General features: G+C 51.5%; 1 protein-coding gene across 2 annotated transcripts; it reads left to right on the top strand.

Moving 5' to 3' along the window:
* The first annotated feature begins 933 nt into the window (after positions 1-933).
* On the top strand, positions 934-19,368 carry STRIP1 (striatin interacting protein 1). 2 transcript variants are annotated; one of them, XM_007449298.1, is made up of 21 exons: positions 934-1,137; positions 3,622-3,691; positions 4,436-4,510; positions 4,942-5,076; positions 5,175-5,295; positions 6,291-6,359; positions 7,369-7,475; positions 7,584-7,711; positions 8,967-9,149; positions 9,539-9,756; positions 10,746-10,811; positions 10,917-10,980; positions 12,083-12,154; positions 12,617-12,691; positions 12,889-12,986; positions 14,292-14,418; positions 14,631-14,731; positions 15,637-15,703; positions 16,264-16,368; positions 17,014-17,218; positions 18,403-19,368. In XM_007449298.1, the coding sequence occupies exons 1-21, from the start codon at positions 958-960 to the stop codon at positions 18,648-18,650; spliced, it is 2,514 nt and encodes an 837-aa protein (XP_007449360.1). In that variant the 5' UTR covers positions 934-957; the 3' UTR covers positions 18,651-19,368. The 2 variants fall into 2 exon arrangements, with proteins under 2 accessions (XP_007449360.1, XP_007449361.1); XM_007449299.1 differs by having other exon boundaries at positions 958-1,137; positions 8,967-9,155.
* The last annotated feature ends 241 nt before the right edge of the window (positions 19,369-19,609 follow it).

Genomic DNA, 19,609 nt, shown 5'->3' with positions numbered 1-19,609 from the left:
TCCATTTCACTTAGAATAAAATCCAAACTCTGATCCATGCCTTTCAAGCCTCTATATTTATTTGGCCCCTGCATTTACATGGCCCTCATCTCCTACTATTCTTCCCCTGGCTCACTCAGTTCCTGCCACGGCACCTCGGAGATCCTGCAGTTAGCTGGTCCTTCTGCCTGTGTTGCTTCCGTGGATCTTGGTGTGGCCCTCCCTGACTTCTTTGAGAACTCATTCAAAATGGCACTCTCAGGCCTGCCTTCCCTGAGCAGCCTATCTAAAATAGCCCTGCCGCACCTCCCCCGCCCCCATCACTGTCACCTTCCAATCCCTTACACTTCTTTTCATTTCTTCTCAGCACTTATTTGTCTAATTGTGATCGCATTGTCCGTCTCTCCCACTAGGCTCTATGTTATGTACCATTAGTGCAGGAACTTGATTTTGTCCCCCATTCTATCGCACTGCCTCCTAGGCCTGGAGCCTAGGAGGCATTCATTAAATGTTTGTTGAATGAATGATTAATTAATGTTGAAACTGTAATTGTTTCATTGATTTACTCATTTGTTCCCCACATCGCCCCCACGTGAATGTAATCTTCGTGAAGACTGGGATGGTGTCCATTTTGTTCACTACAATACCCCCAACCTTTGGACAGGGCTGTAAAAGTGACAAGTGCAAAGCGATGTTAAAGGAAGGGGAGGGGCACTAAACTGACTGAAGGGGCTAAGGGAACCTTCACAGATAAAACGACCTCTAAACTGGAAAAGAAACAGGGTAGAAACTAAAAAGACGTAGAAGGACTAGATTTCAAACAGGAGAAATCTCGCGAGGTGTTGGGCAGCCAAAATGGCTCTGCCACTTGCCGCCACACTTAATATGGCGATCAGGGAGCGTTCCAGGAGGAAATCACGCGAGAGTTGCATCACCGCTACAATCTGTGAATTGAGCCGGGGGTGTGGAGCAGCCAAGATGGAGCCGGCGGTCGGTAGTCCCGGCCTGCTGATCATGAACAACAAGCAGCCCCAGCCGCCGCCACCTCCGCCGCCCGCAACGGCGCAGCCTTCAACTGGGGCACCGCGGACCGCCGGGAGCCTCGTGCCCGGGGGCAAAGCCCGAGAGTTCAACCGCAACCAGCGCAAAGACTCGGAGGTCAGGAGCTTCGGGGGGCGAGGCTAACACCAGGCAGGCGGCGGCAGGGGGTCCGGGCCCACTTTCGGGTCCAGGCTGGGTTTCCCGGAGGGTTCGGCAGGGCAGTTGTCATTTACAGCGAAAGGTGCAGGAAGCAAGGCTGGCATTCCCCGAGGCCGGAGGCGTGAAGGCGGGGTCCCCGCCCGGAGCTTCGCAGACCGGGAGGACCTCCCCGAGCTGGTGTCGGCTCGTTTGCTCCTCTGCGGCCGGGGCTGTGAGCGCGACCTCCGGGTCCCAGCCCCTGGGGAATCCGCCCCCTGCCTCACTTCAGGGGTGAAGAGTCAGTGGTCTGCGTGCGCTCCAGAGGGCGGGGCGGCTGCACCCCGAGACCCCCTAGTCATCTCCGGCTTCTGGTCGCGTGGGTTCCGCGGCGGACGGCGTGTGTGGGCAGGGAAGGGACTGGCGAGGATTGGGAAGGCACCTGGAAGACTGACGGAGCTAATTAGCACTAATATACACGTCCGCCTCGAGGTTGCGAGAGTAGGAGGGGAAGCAGTGCTGTTCACTCTGACCTTAGCCACTGCAGGTTCAGGCCACGATTTGACAGTGCCCGGTGGTTGGTGTGCCCAGTGCGCCCGATGCTGAACTGTGAGAGATTAGAAATATATATTTAAACATGCGTTAGGGCTCAGCATCCCTCTTCTCTTGCTAGTGGGCTGTTCCTCCCATTCCGGAGACACAGTAGTCTGGAGCTGACTAGTCACCTCACCCCGAGTTATTTAAAGAATCACTCCCACTGCCTCCGTTGTAGAATTCATGAATGAAGACACGCACGTCGCAGCGCTTTAGGGCTTCTTAATCACCGTGTTCCCAGAGCACTTACTGTGAGGTTTTCTTCACCTGAGAGGACGCCGAGGCTGATGAGCAGTCAGGTGCTTATTGATGAGAGGGAATTCCTCATTGTCCCGACATAATGTACCAGGTCATACCAAAGAGTGATGATGCTGTCTTTAAACATGTGAAATCAGTTCCTCTCAAGCTTTTGGTTTTTGTTGACAAGAGCAAACCTCTGATAAAACATCAAAATTTGGCAAGTTCCAGTCCGATACACGTTGAGCTTGAAGTGAATTATTTGAAAAAGCAATGAAACTGACTTTTTAGTAGCCCTTGCATGGTGGGCTTATTGCACACCAGTGGTGACTTCTTAATAATTTTTCGAGTATGGAGGATTATGAAAGTGGTAGGGGTGAATCCACTTTCGTCATGAGAGGAGTCCTAGTTGTAAAATCGTTAAAAAGTTTCCTAAGTGGCCATTAAATGCACTTGCTCTTTCTGCCCTTTAATTTCTGTATAGACCCAACACGTGGAAGGTCAGTCAGAGGACACATTTAAGCTGAGAGACCTGCCTAAATCTGTTTTCTTACAGATACTGATGTGGCTCTTTTTTTGAGTCATAGCTGAAATCAGTAGGCTGGGAGCATGAGGAATGCCTGTAGGACAGGGAGGCAGATATTTGATGAGAGTCCACTGTGTGCTACACAGTTTTGATTAGTCCTTAAAAACCTTCAAGGTAGATTTTTGTCATCCTCATTCCATAAGTGAAGAAACGGACGCTCAGGAACGTATGAGAGTGCGCGCTCTGGAACGTATGAGTGTGCGCACTCTGTTGCGCCACATAAGGAGTAGAGCTCTTCATGTTATTCATGAAGTGCGTGTAGCATTTTGCGGGTGGTCTTTGTCTTCCCAGGTAGATTGTAATTAAGTTCGAGGACTACCTTTCCCTTCACCTCTTCTCTTTTCCCAGAGCAAGGCTTCCAAGGTGGTGTGTTCTCAGTACTCACCTATCCCCAGCAGTAAAAAGATTCTCTGTGTCATAGTCTCTCCTCTCTGTGGGAGGGAACCCATTTCTGTTCAGCCGCTGCCTTCTCTGTCAGTTCTCACTGAAATTTGAGAGGAGGGCAGGAAGGCTGAGGGTGTCAATACTCATTTTTTTTCTGAGCTATTGATAGCTCACTAGCCAGAAAGAAATGAGGCTTCCAGAATCTTAGCACCGTGTGGAATGGTCATTTCACTGCACAGAAAACATGGAAGCTTTAGTGTTCGTTCATCCAACAAGTATTTATTTGAGTATAAGCTATTCATTCATTCATTCAGTCATTCATGCCAAGTAGTGTGCTGGGCATTGTGGAATCATTGGTGAGCAAAATGGCCCAAATTCCCACTCTCAGGAAACTTGGCAGTCTCATGGAGAGGCAGACACTAAACAGATACACATGCGCATATATGATTATGGATTATGGTAAGTGCTGTGAAGGAGCAGTGCAGGGTGCTCTGAGAGGGCTTATTAGGGAGACCTGAATGTCCCAGGAGACAAAATACTGTGAGACAACATCAGAAAAGTGGAGGCAAGGACGTCCTGTAACACAACAGTGTCTCTGGAAGCATATGTGTTTGTTCCTTTGGAAAGCACAGTTATCTTTTGCATAACTCTCCTTTTCTCAACAGGGCTATTCTGAGTCTCCAGACCTGGAGTTTGAGTATGCTGACACAGACAAGTGGGCTGCAGAGCTCTCAGGTAAAGCACAGGCCTTCGTATTATTTGGGGGTGCTGTTTTTCCTTATTGGTCTTTAATAAAATTAGGAGTGGGTGTCATTTTGGAGTTCATTTTTTCCCCCTAGATAGTCCTAGTAGTGATGTGTATATGTAAAACATGTTAATTATTGGACTCAAGCCCTTTGTATCTCATAACTTCGGCTTGTCCTTTACTTTTATGAAGCGTCTCTGCATGATAGCTTACTTGGCTGTGGCCCAATCCCAGTGTGGACACTGATGTTCCTTGGCCATGTGCAATCCCCCTGACAGTGGTCTCTCCTAGAACAGGGGTCCTGAGGAGTGCCAGCAAGTGTGCCTGCATCTGTGCCCACCTGTCGCTGCCACTGCTGCTCACGTGTAATATGAAGTCAGCCTGAGCTGATTCTCATGCCTCCATAGCACAGGCCCTGTTCTCAGGCCGCTTGAGAGACACACTTTCACGGTAGTGGTCATCCTCTGGCATGGCATGGTGGGGTTGATGCACGTCAGACTGGAAATGCCTGGCTTTATGCCTAACTGGCATCTGGTTATCGGCTGCAAGGGAAGTCAGCATTCTCTCCTTCGTGCACATCAGAGCACTAAGACCCCGTTAGTAATTAGACAGCACAGTCCAGGAGTCACTGTGACTCAGGGACAGAGCTGGGCCTAGAAGCATACCTTCTCTGCTACATGTGACACCTGCTGTAGGACGTGGACATGGAGATGATGACACTTTGTTCTTGACAGAGCTTTACAGCTATACAGAAGGGCCAGAATTCCTGATGAATCGAAAATGCTTCGAGGAGGACTTCCGGATGCACGGTGAGATGATTCCCCCCACTTCTTGGCTCTTTCAGCTTGCATCATGAGAGCTCTGCAGGGCTTCTCTTAGTCATCTGAATGACTTAAGTCATCCTGGAGTGGCCTGAGAAACCTACTGAACCATGATTATTCAAGGCCAGATGTGACATTTAGGGTGGGCTTGCAGGTACTCTGGTGGGGCCTTTTCAGAGTGTGAGTACTGGGGGGAAAAACCTTTATGTGATTAAAATTGCACACAAAAAAGCAGTGTTTTGGTCTGGAAATTCAGATTCACAGGGCAGCAGTGTGACCTCATCCCTTATATAGAGAGTCATTTATCTTTCTGAGTGTTCTGGTTCTGTGGCAGTCCTGAATTTGATGGGTTAACATGGTGTCCGTCCCACTGTGAGGATTTTTCTGGGCTCCAGTGTAAGTGGTCTCTTGCCCAGCAGTGACAGATAAGAAGTGGACTGAGCTGGACACCAACCAGCACCGCACCCACGCTATGAGGCTCCTGGACGGCTTGGAGGTCACTGCCAGGGAGAAGAGGCTGAAGGTGGCTCGAGCGATCCTCTACGTTGCCCAAGGTCTGAGTGGACACCCAGGGACCCCTGGCACCCACTTCAGTGATGCTGCCCAGTCAGATATGGACAGGGGCTCAGTGAGCTGTGCCCTGTGTTTGCAGGCACCTTTGGGGAGTGTAGCTCGGAGGCAGAGGTGCAGTCCTGGATGCGCTACAACATCTTTCTGCTCCTGGAGGTGGGCACGTTCAACGCTTTGGTGGAGCTTCTGAACATGGAAATAGAGTGAGTTCTTCTGAGGGGCTTAAGTAGGGAACGGGCGGAGGAGGGACAGAGCTTGCAGAACTGGTTTTGAGAGGGTTATATGTGCCACATGGGGTTCTGTTCTAACCAGCCAGGTTGAATAACGGGAGATGCTCACCCAAACGTTGAAGACCAGTGAGGGGCCTTGCAGCCCGCTAACACCAGAGAGCTCGCCAGACACTGCAGCTCCTGCCCAGGCCCACAGTGCCCCTCAGAAAAATAAAAAAGCCTTCTCATTTTTTTTTTTTTTTTTTTTTGTGGTCCGCGGGCCTATCACTGTCGTGGCCTCTCCTGTCGCGGAGCACAGGCTCCGGACGCGCAGGCTCAGCGGCCCAGCCGCTCCGCGGCATGTGGGATCCTCCCGGACCGGGGCACGAACCCGCGTCCCCTGCATCGGCAGGCGGACTCTCAACCACTGCGCCACCAGGGAAGCCCAGCCCAGCCTTCTCATTTTGAACCTTCAGACTCCATTGTGTTTGCACCGCAGGTTTCCCCGCAGCAGGAAGCCAGGCACAAGTCTGACACAGGGGCTCAAACAAAGCCTGCTATAGCCTGTGTCTCCACTGGTCCTTTGCTTGGTGGACAGGTCAGCTGCTGCTCATCTGAGGAAAACACCATCAATAATAAAAGCACTCACTGCGTGCTTATATGTCCCAGGCATTGTTCTAAGGACACTACATGTACTAATTCATGTTAATGAATTAGCTGCTATTACCATCCCCATTTTGCAGATGAGGAAACTATGGCACCGAGAAGTTGAGTGCCCAGGGGCACATAACTAGTAAGTGTTAGAGCCAAGATTCAAACCTTGGCAGTCTGGTCTTGGGCTTGAGTCCTTACCCACTGGGTTCTGTGGGTTCTTCTGCAATCTAAGCGCATAGCATAGGGTTTTATCCCCCTGTTGGGCGGCACTTGTGGGGGGAGCCACTTCTCTTCCTTCCTGGGGGAAGGCACTGACTTTCGCATCTCTCCTGCAGCAACAGTGCTGCCTGCAGCAGTGCGGTGCGGAAGCCGGCCATCTCCCTGGCTGATAGCACGGACCTGAGGTGAGGCGAGCAGCAAGCCCGGACTCCCTGAGCTCTAGCTGGAGAACAAGGGCAGGGCAGGGCATGGGCGGGCACCTTTGGGTTTCCTCGCTGTGTGTGCTCACCCTCTAATTTGCAGGCGTGATGGACTCAGTGTGATCGGTAGGCCCTACTGAGGGCTCTCCCTAGGTGGGGCCCTGGGTTGAGACTCCCAACGGAAATCCAGGGTGAAGATGCTTAACAGAGCCACGGTGAAATGTGGCCTCCTGCCCACACTGCTGCTGGGAAACTTGGTGGAGTGGCATTTTGTATGTGGGCAAAGCACATGAGGTGGCTCCTCCTGCTTCTACCTTTCCGTGCACAGCTTGATGCCTATCTGTGTGGGGTTAGTCCTGACAACTTCATGACGTTTCCTGGCTGTGCCGGAAGTAATAGCAACTGCTAAAGAACAAGAACACCTTCCCATTTTTGTAAGGATTAGAATCTGACTCTTTTTGTGAATTTGGAAGTTTTCGGTTTAGATATTGGTGGTGTTCCCCACTGTAGTTACGGTCCCTGGCCATTGCCCTGCTTGCTCCTGATTTCCCCTCCGTCATGGTAAACACTTCCTTGCTCTCACCTTGATCATCCGCTGCTTTGTCTGATCCAACACGGGCTTCCATAGCTCACGCCTGCCTCTGCGTTTTTCTCATTCCGGGAAGCTCAGGGTAGTAAATGCTTTTGGCCGTTCTTATTCATATCCATCCATTCAGCAGCCACTTATTAAGCACCTGCTTTGAGCAAGCACTTTGCTAGAAATGGAAGACGATCTGGTCCCAACCTTAGCACCAGAGACAGAGAAGGAAGCACCCACCGCAAAGTGCTCTGTGGGACTCTTGAGTTTTTAGTTTTTTCTACATTACAGCCCTCCCCTCCAGCCAGCCTTGGCGCGCAGGCCTTTCTTGTGTCGTGTGGGATGTGAGGAAGCCAGGGGGTGCTCCCTTTGCCCCCCCCCCCATCCTCCTTCATTATAGCTGGCTCTTGTCGCCAGGGTCTTGCTAAACATCATGTACCTGATTGTGGAGACCGTTCACCAGGAATGTGAGGGTGATAAGGCCGAATGGAGGACAATGCGACAGACCTTCAGGGCTGAGCTGGGTAGGACTCTGGGGATTCTGGCTCAAGGCCCTGCCTGGGAATTGAGGCTGGAGGGCTTTGGGAGGGTCCTGTTCCTGCCTGTGGTCCTGATACCTTTGTGTACCCCAGGTTCCCCTCTGTACAACAGCGAGCCATTTGCCATCATGCTATTTGGGATGGTGGCCAAGTTTTGCAGCGGCCACGCCCCTCACTTCCCCGTGAAGAAGGTTCTCGTGCTGCTCTGGAAGACAGTGCTGGTGCGTGCGTGCATCCTTCCCGCGCCTGGGGACAGGGCAGGAGGGAGAGTTTTCACTATATATCCTTTTGAATATTGAATTATATGAAAATATAACTGCTTTGGTTAAAAAAATAATTCTGAAAGAAGATTCCTGAAAGGTGATGACAAAAAAAGTGTCACTTTGGCCTCACTGCAGCCAAAGAGGACTTGGCCCTTGAATCAGAATAGATTGTTGGCTCCCTGGATCCTGGAAGCTGTTTTCTGCAGTCATAGGACATGTCTCTCCAGGCAAGCTGCTCTTGAACCTGGAGTTTGCAAAGTGATTTGAGGCAAAATTAGAACTGGCATAATTGGGGCCCCCTCAGTCAGATGTCACTTGAAAGAAGAAAGAGTGAGTCCTGTGCCTACATTTTCCTCAGGGTATGGTGTGAAAGCTGACTCTTTTACTAGCTAGTGAAGGGGTGGGTCCAGGAGAGTGGGCTGGCTAGCACCCTTGGCTTGGGAGCCATTGTCAGCAGCCAGGCCCAGGCCAAACCAGGAGCCCTTCCCTCCAGGAGGAGCGACCTGGGAAGACAGCGGAGCTGGGGTCTGGACTCCTGCTCTTCCTGGGACTCACCTTCCCCTCTTTCAGAATGGGCCAGCTCTGCGGAGCCAGGGCTCAGTGAGGTTAGGCCCCTTTAGAGTGCTCTACACATTTGACGTTGTCCAGATAAGCCTGTTGATTCCCCACGAAGCCTCACTGAAGCCAGAGAGGAAAGCCGAATTGCTCAGAAACAGTGAAACTAAGCAGCCTAAAGTTGCTGAACACTGCTGAGGTTTTGCTTCTAGGGGGATGTTTAGATGAAGGTGGGTTTTTCGTTTGTTTGTTTGTTTTCTGATTTGAACATCCAACAGTGTATTCCCAATTGGACTTTGAAAGACTGGCATGTACAGCTTTTGAAGCATTTGAGTCTCACCTACTTTTCTAGGAACTGGAAGGGTTAAGCTCTTCAGATGGCCTTTGTCTCACTCGAGGAGTCTGTTGTCCACACAGCGCTAGGTGTGCCTCTGCACTAGGCTCAGTCAGCCTGCGCATCTCCCCTCCTTGCCCCCTTTGCTCCTCTCCCATGCTGATGTCGCTCGTTTCTCCTGGGGGTGCATTCAGTCCGTTGTTCAGAGGTTGTGTGGGTCTCTAAAGATACGGGTCACGGTGTCCCAGATGCTTTTGAGCTTGACACAGACAGGGACCCGCTTACGGACATGTTGTCCCGTCTCTGCGCCTGTCTGTGACACAGTGCACGCTGGGCGGCTTTGAGGAGCTGCAGAGCATGAAGGCCGAGAAGCGTGCCATCCTCGGCCTCCCCCCACTGCCTGAGGACAGCATCAAAGTCATCCGCAACATGAGGGCCGCCTCTCCCCCAGCCTCTGCCTCTGACCTGATCGAGCAGCAGCAGAAACGGGGCCGTCGGGAGCACAAGGTGAGAGCGACAATGTCCCTACGACTCCTGGGAGTTCTCAAGGTGCACGGGTGCAGTGGCATAGTCACTGGATGAGCCCCAGGCTGTTGGAAGGTTGTTGAAGTCCCCCCTGATCAGCAAGTCAGAATGAATGCCTTTAGGGCAGCGACACTGTGTCCCCAGCCCAGGGCCCAGTTTATAGTGGGCACTCAGAATGTGGCACTTGAGAGGGACTTGGGCAAGGACTGATTTGTCACTTGGGCCCAACCTTGACTTCCTCTCAGGTTTTTCCACTGCTCCTGGCTCTCTTCCTACCACCTTTCTGTGTGATCACTTCTTTAGCCTCCGTGCCCCTTTTTATCTGGTTCGTCAGTTGGCACTTGTCTGCTCTCCCATCCCTCTGCTCTCAGGCTCTGATAAAGCAGGACAACTTGGATGCCTTCAACGAGCGGGATCCCTACAAGGCTGATGACTCCCGAGAGGAGGAAGAGGAGAATGATGACGACAGCAGTCTGGAGGGGGAGACATTCCCCCTTGAGCGGGATGAGGTGATGCCTCCCCCACTGCAGCACCCCCAGACTGACAGGCTTACCTGCCCAAAGGGGCTCCCGTGGGCTCCCAAGGTCAGGTGAGTCTCAGACCTCCACAACACTCTGTGCTCCTGAAACCAGTGTTGTCACATCCCCACGCCTGGCACCGGGCCTGAGGTGTCACGTGAGGTCCTGTGCAGGGCCATGCTGGCCTTGGCTCTGCGATGAGCCTCTCTTAAAGTGCCCAGTGCTGGCCCTGGGGGTGTCAGGGTGCTGGCCTTGCACAGAGAGGCCCTTATATGGCTCTTGAGTCAGTAACGTGGGTTAGCTCTTGGTTGGACATGATACTAGTGAAAGGGAATGGGAAAAAATTAAAACAAGGACATTTAAGTGAACCCATCTCCACCCACCCTGGGGTTGTATATGATTTTTGACAGAAAATTATAGATTAAGGAAGAATGTCTTTAGAACCATAATTAAGATGTTTGAGATATATGTGCGTGAATCAGTGGATGCCAAGGTTCCTGGATGTATATAAATGGTATCTGTTTGAAAGGGCACCAACTTAAGAGATAGATGAACATGTGAAAAGATATAGGGGTCATTTTCTTGATCCAAGTTAAAGCCCCAGTTTTCAGTGATCTGTGATGGGAATACAAAACAAGTCATCAGAAAATGCAAGCTAGCCTGATTGTCTGAGACAGGACAGTATGACTCATATGAAAAAATCAGTAGCTTACAGCTCTAATTGTAAAAATTGTGAATATCTAAGAAATTCTGTTGTGACAGACTTGTTATTAATATCTGAATAAAGTATGCTTTTAAGTTTGATGTATCACCTTAATCTTATGAACAAACTAGTTACACATAATACATTTTTAGATTGTTGATCCAACAGCATTATGAAGGACCTTAAAATAGTCTGAAGATTTCAGTTCTTTGTTTTTTTATTTTCTTTTTTCCAAAAAGAAAAACAATTGTGGGAGACTTTTTCTTTTGGCTTCACAGTTTCTGGACATTCTGTGTTTTCTTAACCATGATGCCTTGAGATAACATTTAAGAAAGCTGCAGTCTTTTCCTTTGGCAGAGAGAAAGACATCGAGGTGTTCCTCGAGTCCAGCCGCAGCAAGTTCATAGGTTACACTCTGGGCAGGTGAGTGTGATCCGAGTTCCTTTTGAAGAAAGGTAGTGGGGTCACCCTCCCAGCCTTTGGTGTTTGGGGACCCAGGCCTAACACAGGGCCTCTGTTATTCTCCAGTGACACAAACACAGTGGTGGGGCTGCCCAGGCCAATCCACGAAAGCATCAAGACTCTGAAGCAGGTAGGTGGCTTTGGGTGAGCTTTTGGCCTAGGTTGGTCCCAAGTGAGTAAAGTGAGACCAGCCCTTTGGGAGAAGCCTTTTTAGACTTCTGTCTGCCTGAAGGAACTGGGGGTGGAGGAATAGGTGGACAGTGGCAGCATCCTTTAAAACAGTTTTTCATGCGTTTTACTTACTTTAACTGAGCTTTTGTTTTGGGCACTTACTGGGGGTTCATGAAAGATTATATTACCTGACAGTTGGGTTTTAAGGGGCTTAGTAAGCAGCCTGCCTTTTCCTTGCCCAAGTTCTAAGGCAGTTGAGTTAGGGGAGTAGGCAGAGGGAGATTGAAATGCCAGCTTTATTGCCCACGGAGTGATGGGAGAATGAGGCATGAGAACACAACAACAATAGGTGTCCGGATACCTCACTTCCAGAGTTAGGCAGACTCGCCTACCCGGACCAGGCAGTGCTAGAACCCTGCTGAGCCTGGTTAAGGAGCAGAAGAGTTTACAGGCTTTTCTTTTTTCTGAAGAGAGAAGAGAAAGAGGGGCTGAGACTGTCCTGTTCCTCCTCCCATACTTGCCAGCCCGGGAGGGGAGAGGCGAGTGTGGGGGGAGGGGCGGGGAGGGGCCAGGAGTGCTCTGTGCACTCGGGTCCCTCCACCTGGGAGGAAGCAGCACGAGTGGGGAAGAGGTGTGGCCCCTAATAGCGTGTCTGGAATGTAAATGTTTGTATGTTTTTGAAATACATTTTTGAAATTTGTAGTACCAGGTGGGCTTCATGCAGGGGCTTTCTGAGCATTTGAGTACTTGATTCTGAGTACTTGGGTGCTTGATTCTGCTTTTGTTTTCCTCCTGTCATTGTCACTATCTGAAAAACCCCTTTTCTTCTTGAATTTGCTTTTTTTCTGACCTATTGTGTGCTTTTTTACACTGGTTTTAAGAAGTAGGTGCCCACTTAGAAAAATATTTCAGGTTTGGGATTTTAGTTCGGGATCTGTATGGTGACTTAGCGATGTTTGAGAAGATGGTGTTTGAGGAAAGTTGTGTGGGGTCTTTGCCAGGTGTGGGCATTTGGCCAGTGAGGGGTGTTTTCCCTGGCGCCTCATTCCCTCTCTCTCCAGCACAAGTACACGTCGATTGCAGAGGTCCAGGCGCGGATGGAGGAGGAGTACCTTCGCTCTCCTCTCTCAGGGGTGAGTTGGAGGCCTTCCTCAGTCTCTAGGATCCCAGCTGTTCCCAGCACTGTGCTGGGCCTAGACCGCAAAATGCCCCAGGCCTGCCCTCAAAAAGCTCCCAGTCTGGCTCCCGCTGCAGGGCTGGCGAGTGTCAGGTCCAGGGCTTAAGAGCACAGACTCTGGGCCAGCCACCTTCCTCTGAATCCATTTAGTGGGTAGCGACCTAGGCAAGGTACTGGCTCTCCTTCCGCTTTCGTTTCCTAGCCTGTTAAATGGGAGTGACAATAGTACCTTCTCCATAGAGATGTAGTAAGGATTAAATGTGTTTTTACAAGTAGAGTGTCTGGTATGTTGTATTATTCAAGGTTTGCTATCATTATCGTCATTTACATCCATACTTACAGCCAGCAAGCTGGCTCAGGAGAGCATCGTCAGGACCGGGCTTTGTATTTGTGCCCATTGTACCCATTTTGTTGAAAGGGAGAAGAGGAAGTCGAGCAAGTCCCTGCAGAAACCCTCTACCAAGGCTTGCTCCCCAGCCTGCCGCAGTACATGGTAAGTGCCCTTCTCCCGAGTGCTCTACCTGCCATGGGGTCCCCTCCCGACAGCACTGGCCTTGCGAGCATGCCCGCCACTGTCCTTTAACCCCTCCTCCTGCTGCCTGAGCACCTCCAGAAGGACCACCTCTCAGGGTCTCGTGCTGCCCCTGGCCCCTCTCATCCGTGCCGTCTGAACAGTGTGCTTCTCCCCAGATTGCGCTGCTGAAGATCCTGCTGGCCGCAGCTCCCACCTCAAAGGCCAAAACGGATTCAATCAACATCCTAGCAGACGTCCTGCCTGAGGAGATGCCGTGAGTATCAAGTCTTGAGTATTGAGTGTGTATGGTTCCTGTGATTGGAGCAGGTCAGGGGCAGAAGGGTAGAGGGGAAAGGGGGAGTGTTTGCCTTTTGGTCCCACTGTTTACTAGGTTGTTTGCTGTTGTCATTCTTTGTTTTTGTTGTTGTTGCTGCCGCTGCTGTTGCTTTGGCTCAACTTCTCTGCAGATTAAGTTTAGGGTATTCCTGGCTCAGAAGAAAGAAAACATACTGGGTGAAATATTCAGTTTTACTGCTTGGGGAGGTGGCTTAATCTGGTTGGCCTGGATTCTAGTGTAGACTCTGCCGCTGAGTGAATATCTGAGTGAATTGGTGAAAGTCACTTCCTCCTCTGTAAAATGAATCGGACTGTGTTTGACATTTCCCCAAAGGCTCCTTTGAAAGCTGTGTGATTGGGACATCCAGGACGTACAGTTTTAGCTTCTGGACAAAAATCAGCCAACAGCTGGACCTGAGCTGTGTGTAGATTCTTTCCTATTTGCCAGTGAACTGGCATGCAGAATATTTTTGAATGTCTCAGGGTGATAGTAAAATCCTTAGGGGTTCTTCCTCCCTGGGGCACTGACCTCATCTTTTTGATGTGAGAGTACAAACTAAGATCACTTTGTGCTTTGAGAAGGACCTGGGCACTTGATCTCCTGCCTGCCTACCAGTACCACCCAGCTCTGAGGCCAGTTCCCTGGTGGGTGGACCCCTTGCGTCTGGTGGTGACAGCCAAGTGAGGGAGGAGGCAGCGTTGGCTAACACCAAAGGGAATGTCATGGAGCACCAGGCCATCGTGATGGTCCTTGGGAAAAAGCCTCCACAGTCAAATATTGATCTCCTCTTATAAAGATTTATAGTGAGAGCTCCTACATTTGCAAGAAACTGATTTCAGTAAATGCTTCCTAAATTTATCTGACTCCAAAACCCCTTTTCCCCATAATATGAAACATCTCAATATACTGGTATTCCACAGAACACACTCTGAGGAACGCAGGTTCATATGGTGGCAGAAGCCTAGGGGAGATCTTGAGATGAGAAGTTCAGTTTTGGAGGAAAAGCAAAGAAATAGGCTAAGAATGTGTTTGGGGCATCACAAGGAAGAAATCGATTGTGCTGAACTAGATTGCTTGTTAGGTGGGTGGGTGGAGCTGGGCGTAACCTCTGAGATGTCCCTAGGGTGGGGGTGAGGTGGGAGCTTCGCCCAGAGAAGGCTCAGGAATCCCATCTCTCCTGGGACCACCAGAGAGGAGGGTGCTGCACCTGCTGGGGGCCCACCCGGGTGATTGTGCTTCTAGCACCACAGTGTTGCAGAGCATGAAGCTGGGAGTGGATGTGAACCGCCACAAAGAGGTCATTGTTAAGGCCATTTCTGCGGTCCTGCTGCTGCTGCTCAAGCACTTTAAGTTGAACCACGTCTACCAGGTACCTGCAGCCCTTTCCTTCTGTCCACTGGGCCAGGGTCTCAGGCAGTGCTCCTCCTCTAGCCCCAAAGAACAGAGGCCTTGGTCTTCAAACCTCCTTGAGCTCTGCATGAATGTTCTAAGACACAGTCCTCCAACCAAGGCCTTTTATCACTGGAGGAAGGAGGGTGAGGTCCCACGGGGCATGCTTATATTTTTTCCTGTTGCTTGCAGTTTGAGTATATGGCACAGCACCTGGTGTTTGCCAACTGCATCCCTCTGATCCTGAAATTCTTCAATCAAAACATTATGTCTTACATCACTGCCAAGAACAGGTGATAAGGACCAGGGATCAGGAAGGGGTGGGTATGGCCAGATGGCAGGGCTCCCAGCTGGCCTCTCCCACTGAGTCCGTTCAGCACCCACAAGCCAGTGCTCTGCCAGGCGTCAGGACCCAAAGATGAATGAGACATGGTGCCTGCCTATAGAGAACGCCAGTTTGTCAAACCTGAGTCTAGCTAGTCTAGTGACAGGTGACTCAGTCTGTCTTTGCCTGCATGGCAGGGTTCTCATCCTGGGCTCCAATACCGCCCTCACTGCCCTTCTATGCCCTTTTTTTTTTTTTTTTTTTTTTTTACTAAAACATCTCCTAGTCTGTAGGACTCTGTACCACAGGGTGTGACAGGTAGAAGAGGTGGAGTAACAAAAGGGTATGTGGCCTTTTGTGTGGAGCCCTTTTTTTTTTTTTTTTTTTTTTGAGGAGACTGACTGGGCGCTTGCTCTCAAAGGAGTTTGGCCCCATGCAGTGTAATGTCTTGACCCCACCTCATCACCTGGCGCCAGCTGTACTTGACATTGATGGCTCATCAGTGTGATACACCACAAGCTGAGCTGTTAGCCAGACACAGTCTCCAGTGGTGGCTTGGCATAAGTTAATTGCCTTGAGAAGTCCGCCCCCCCGCCCCCCGCCCCGCTCCAGATTTATTGCTGTGAGGGATAATGTGCTCTCTCCACCCCTTACAAGATTACAAGCTTGTCTCTGGCTACAGAGGGATCTTACAAGTTCACTTGTAGCAGGTATTTCCCCGTCTTAGAGCTGGGGAAAGTGGGGTGGTGCGGACAAGGTTCATGACTGCTTCTGCTCCCACAAATGAGGGAGGGAGGCCAGGAGCCAGCAGCTGCTCCTCCAGACCCCAGCCCTCGCTCAGGGCGGGTGCCTGGGCTCTCTTGCCCTGTGCAGCATCTCTGTCCTAGACTACCCTCAGTGCGTGGTGCATGAGCTGCCAGAGCTGACTGCCGAGAGTCTGGTGAGTAGCTGGCCTCTTCCCCGGCGGTCCCTTTGGTGTGAGGGTTGTGGTGGAGAGCCTGCCTCCCCCTCACAGGGGTAGAGGTTCTTCACAGGTGCAGTCACTGTTAAGGGCCTGGCTTCTGAAGCACTGTAATTGCACAGAAGGGCTGAGGGGCGGACCTCGCAGAGTGGGAAGTTTTGGATTCAGGGCTTATTTCAAGAAGTGTGGTCTTCAGGTGCTGCCGACCCAGAGCTCACCTGGTCAAGTTGTTTCCCTCTCCCCACACTGGAACTCTCTGGGGCCATAGCTCTGAGGGAGCCTGGGTGCCCCAGGTAGTGGGGGCCGAGGCCACAGCCCCCAGTATCATGCTCCATGTTTCCTGCAGGAAAATTCTAGGGAGCACCCCTTACCCTCTGCCAGCTTCTGGGATAGAGGTCCCACTGGGCTGAGGGGAGGAGGGGGCTCCTGGTACACGCGTGGAGACTGAGCAGTGCTGACGTCATAGATGGGAGGGCCTTGGAAACTGCGGAGCACCTGCAGCTGTGTAAGAGATGATTATTCCTGGGTTTCCCCTGTAGGAAGCAGGTGACAATAACCAGTTTTGCTGGAGGAACCTCTTTTCTTGTATTAATCTGCTTCGGATCTTGAACAAGCTGACAAAATGGAAGCATTCGAGGACGATGGTGAGTCAGCGCAGTCAGCAGGCATGAATCTTGGAGCTCAAAGCTGCGTGCCACCTGCTGTCCGGTCCCTTCACGTTGGAGGGCAGGGGTCCCCAGGGTGGGCTTGCTGCTGCAGCCGCATCCTTCTCACCTAACTTTCCTATAGCCACATCCTTGCATTTTAAGGGCTGATCTCTGGTGCCTTGATGAGTTGAACTGGAAGCTGGAAGAGGCTCAGTCATGTGCTGAAACAAATCTACATATATAGAAGGAATTTTCTGTATCCTCTTAATCTCCACTGGTTCTCCACCAAGGTTCTGAGAGTCTCCTTAACCCTGAGTCTGTGGATACCTTTGGGGTGGGGAGGTCCATGAATCCTCTGAAATTGTGTATATGTGCACATAGGGATATTTCTGGTGAAGGAATTCATAGCTTTCTTCAGATTCCAGAATGACCCATAATTAGGATGACCAACCATCCAGCTTTGCCTGGGACTTTCCTGGTTTTAGCAGTGGAAGCGTCCCAAGTCCCAGGAAACCCTTCAGTCTGGGGAAAACTGCAACAGTTGGTCACCCTGCCCCTAACCCCAGAAGGGATAGCAGCATGGTGGTGGTGCAGGCATTTGTTTCTGCCCTCAGCGTGGGCCTCCCTTGTAACCCTTCCCAGATGCTGGTGGTGTTCAAGTCAGCCCCCATCTTGAAGCGGGCCCTGAAGGTGAAACAGGCCATGATGCAGCTCTATGTGCTGAAGCTGCTCAAGGTGCAGACCAAGTATCTGGGGCGGCAGTGGCGAAAGAGCAACATGAAGACCATGTCTGCCATCTACCAGAAGGTGCGGCATCGGCTGAACGACGACTGGGCTTACGGCAATGGTGAGGCTCCCCGCGAGGCGGGGCGGGGCGGGGGTGGAGGGGCGGGGGGAGGTGACAGCTTTCCCTCTAAGCCTCCCCCTGAGTAACCTGCAAGAGCCCAGCTCCTGCTTCTGTAGCATCAGGATGGGAGCCCTGGGAAGGACTCGGAGAAGCTGCCAGTCTTGGCATCTGTGATCATACCCATTCCTCTCTGTGCCTCCCCTTTCCTTTTCCAGAAATTGTCACAAGACTTTCTCTGTCCTCTCGTCCTCTCTCCCCGCTGCAGCTGCCGTGGTTCTGGTCACTGAAATGCTCACAGCTCCTGATGGATTCCCTGCCAGTTCCTTTCTCTCCATCAGTGCCTCAGACTTTGCTCTAGTGGTCTTTTTAAAATACAGATCCAGTGGTGGTACCTCCCTGAGTAAAATCCTTCATTGGCTTCTGATTTCCCTAAGAATTAGTGCCAAACTCTTAACGTGTTTAAGGCCCACACTTTGTCCCTCCGTGTCCTCATCTAATCTGTTTCAGCTTCCCCTCAGCCCAGCTTCCATCACACCTATCGGGCTCTGGGCAGTCAGTGCACATTGGCCATGCTTTCCCCCAGTTTTGTACTCTCTCCAGGCAGGGTACCTCCCCGTACCCCCTAATTGTTCTGTATCTGCATGTGTTCCTCCCTGCCCCACCTTGGCCTCCCTGGCAGAGTGGGTCTTCCCAGTGTCCCCTGAGCATGCTACCCGCACCCTTACAATTCCTGGCCACAGCACCAGGACCATATGGCTGCGTCTGCACTCCCAACACCCTGAATTTGTGCAGAGCCAAGGTGGCCCACAGCACCTGGTCAGGGAATTGAGAGAACAAGCAGGTGAGGGGATCTGCAGGTTCCTGCCTCTGATCCCAGAGAGCCAGGGAGAGCGTGACTTTGAGAGAAGCATGTTGTACCCCTGGCTTTCCCTCACTGGATCCACATAAACTGCAGTGTAGCCTCTTTCTCCATAGCTCTGGCTTTTCGCCTTTGACCTGACTTACCTGTGTGTCTAGGAAAGAAGTCCTGTCAGTTTTCCCGAGGATGGGGCTCGGAGATTTCCCGCTCCTGGTTGACAGTCAACATTCCAAGCCCAGGCCGGCGTGGCCCTAAGCTGCAGTGAACCCCAGGGGAGCTGCCACAAGGGCTTGGCTCCTAACCATGGCTTCCTGCTTTGTCCTAGATCTTGATGCCCGGCCTTGGGACTTCCAGGCAGAGGAATGTGCCCTCCGTGCCAACATCGAGCGCTTCAACGCCCGGCGGTACGACCGGGTCCACAGCAACCCCGACTTCCTGCCTGTGGACAACTGCCTGCAAAGTGTCCTGGGCCAGCGGGTGGACCTCCCTGAGGACTTCCAGATGAACTACGACCTCTGGTTAGAAAGGGAGGTCTTCTCCAAGCCCATTTCCTGGGAGGAGCTGCTGCAGTGAGGCTCCGGGGCAAGAGACTGAAAGTGAAAGAAGGGGTGATCTCCAGGTACCCCAGGGGCTGTCCTGGTTCCTTGCTGCAGTGCTCCCATCACCCTCCAGGTGGCAGCACAGCCCCACTGTGCCCTTCCCAGCCAGTGCTGGGTTGGCTGGGGAGTCTGCATCTGACCTCTCATTGATTCCCAGCGTCCTGCTCGGGAGTGGTCATCTCTCTGCTTGGGATCCTCTCTTCCTTCACTCCTCCGCGCCCTCCTCTCTCGGACATAGTTGGTTGCAGCTCATTTGTCATTCCACCCAAGGCTGGGAAAACCTGGGATGGGCTGGGAACCCGCCTCATCTGAATTTCAGGGGTCATGCTGACTCTTCCTGAGACACACAAATCCTTGGCATGTCAGCTTGCCAAAGGCGAGGGCTTAGGATTAGAGCCAGGCCAGAAAGTCAGAATCTTGGTTTTGCTTTGGGGGGGTTTCTGATGTCATTCCAGCCTCTTGCTAAGTTTCATCCAGAAGCAATTGCAGAGGCTCCTGCAGCTGCCTCAGCAGTTTGGTTTTGGACGGGGTTGGGACAGGAAGAGAAGCTTCCCTTAACCAGAGGTGCCATTTTTTTTTTTCTTGGTGTGCAAGGGTCTGTAAATATATATGAATCTGCGTGTGTTCTCTTGTGTCATATTGGGGTTTTTAATGTGTTTGTGTATTCTGTTTACATTAAAAGGAAGCAAAAACAATGCCCATTGCCTTGTCTGCAGGAAATAAGGCCCCTGAATATCTCCTCCAGGTCTAGAGAGTTTTCTTGCCAGCATTGATAGGTCACCCCCTTGTCCCTGTCAAGCTGCCCACCTTTCTCATCTGAGGGGGAAGGGGAGGGGGAGTTGGCACTTATCCCAAGTGTTCTTTCCCCACATCAGTCTGGTTTTGCTCCAGGGCTCCCAGCCCCAGGGCTCTGGGTTGCTGGAGCTGTAAGTT

This window comes from Lipotes vexillifer, unplaced genomic scaffold, assembly GCF_000442215.2.
Source record: "Lipotes vexillifer unplaced genomic scaffold, Lipotes_vexillifer_v1.1 scaffold393, whole genome shotgun sequence".
Lineage (NCBI taxonomy): Eukaryota > Metazoa > Chordata > Mammalia > Artiodactyla > Lipotidae > Lipotes > Lipotes vexillifer.
This window is presented reverse-complemented; position numbering and strand designations above follow the sequence as displayed.

Excerpts from the sequence above, each read along its gene's own strand:
- STRIP1 (XM_007449299.1), top strand. The coding sequence starts at position 958 with ATGGAGCCGGCGGTCGGTAGTCCCGGCCTGCTGATCATGAACAACAAG. Across the intron at positions 5,296-6,290 it reads CTTCTGAACATGGAAATAGA|CAACAGTGCTGCCTGCAGCA; the intron begins GTGAGTTCTTCT and ends TCTCTCCTGCAG. Across the intron at positions 15,704-16,263 it reads AGCTGACTGCCGAGAGTCTG|GAAGCAGGTGACAATAACCA; the intron begins GTGAGTAGCTGG and ends TTTCCCCTGTAG.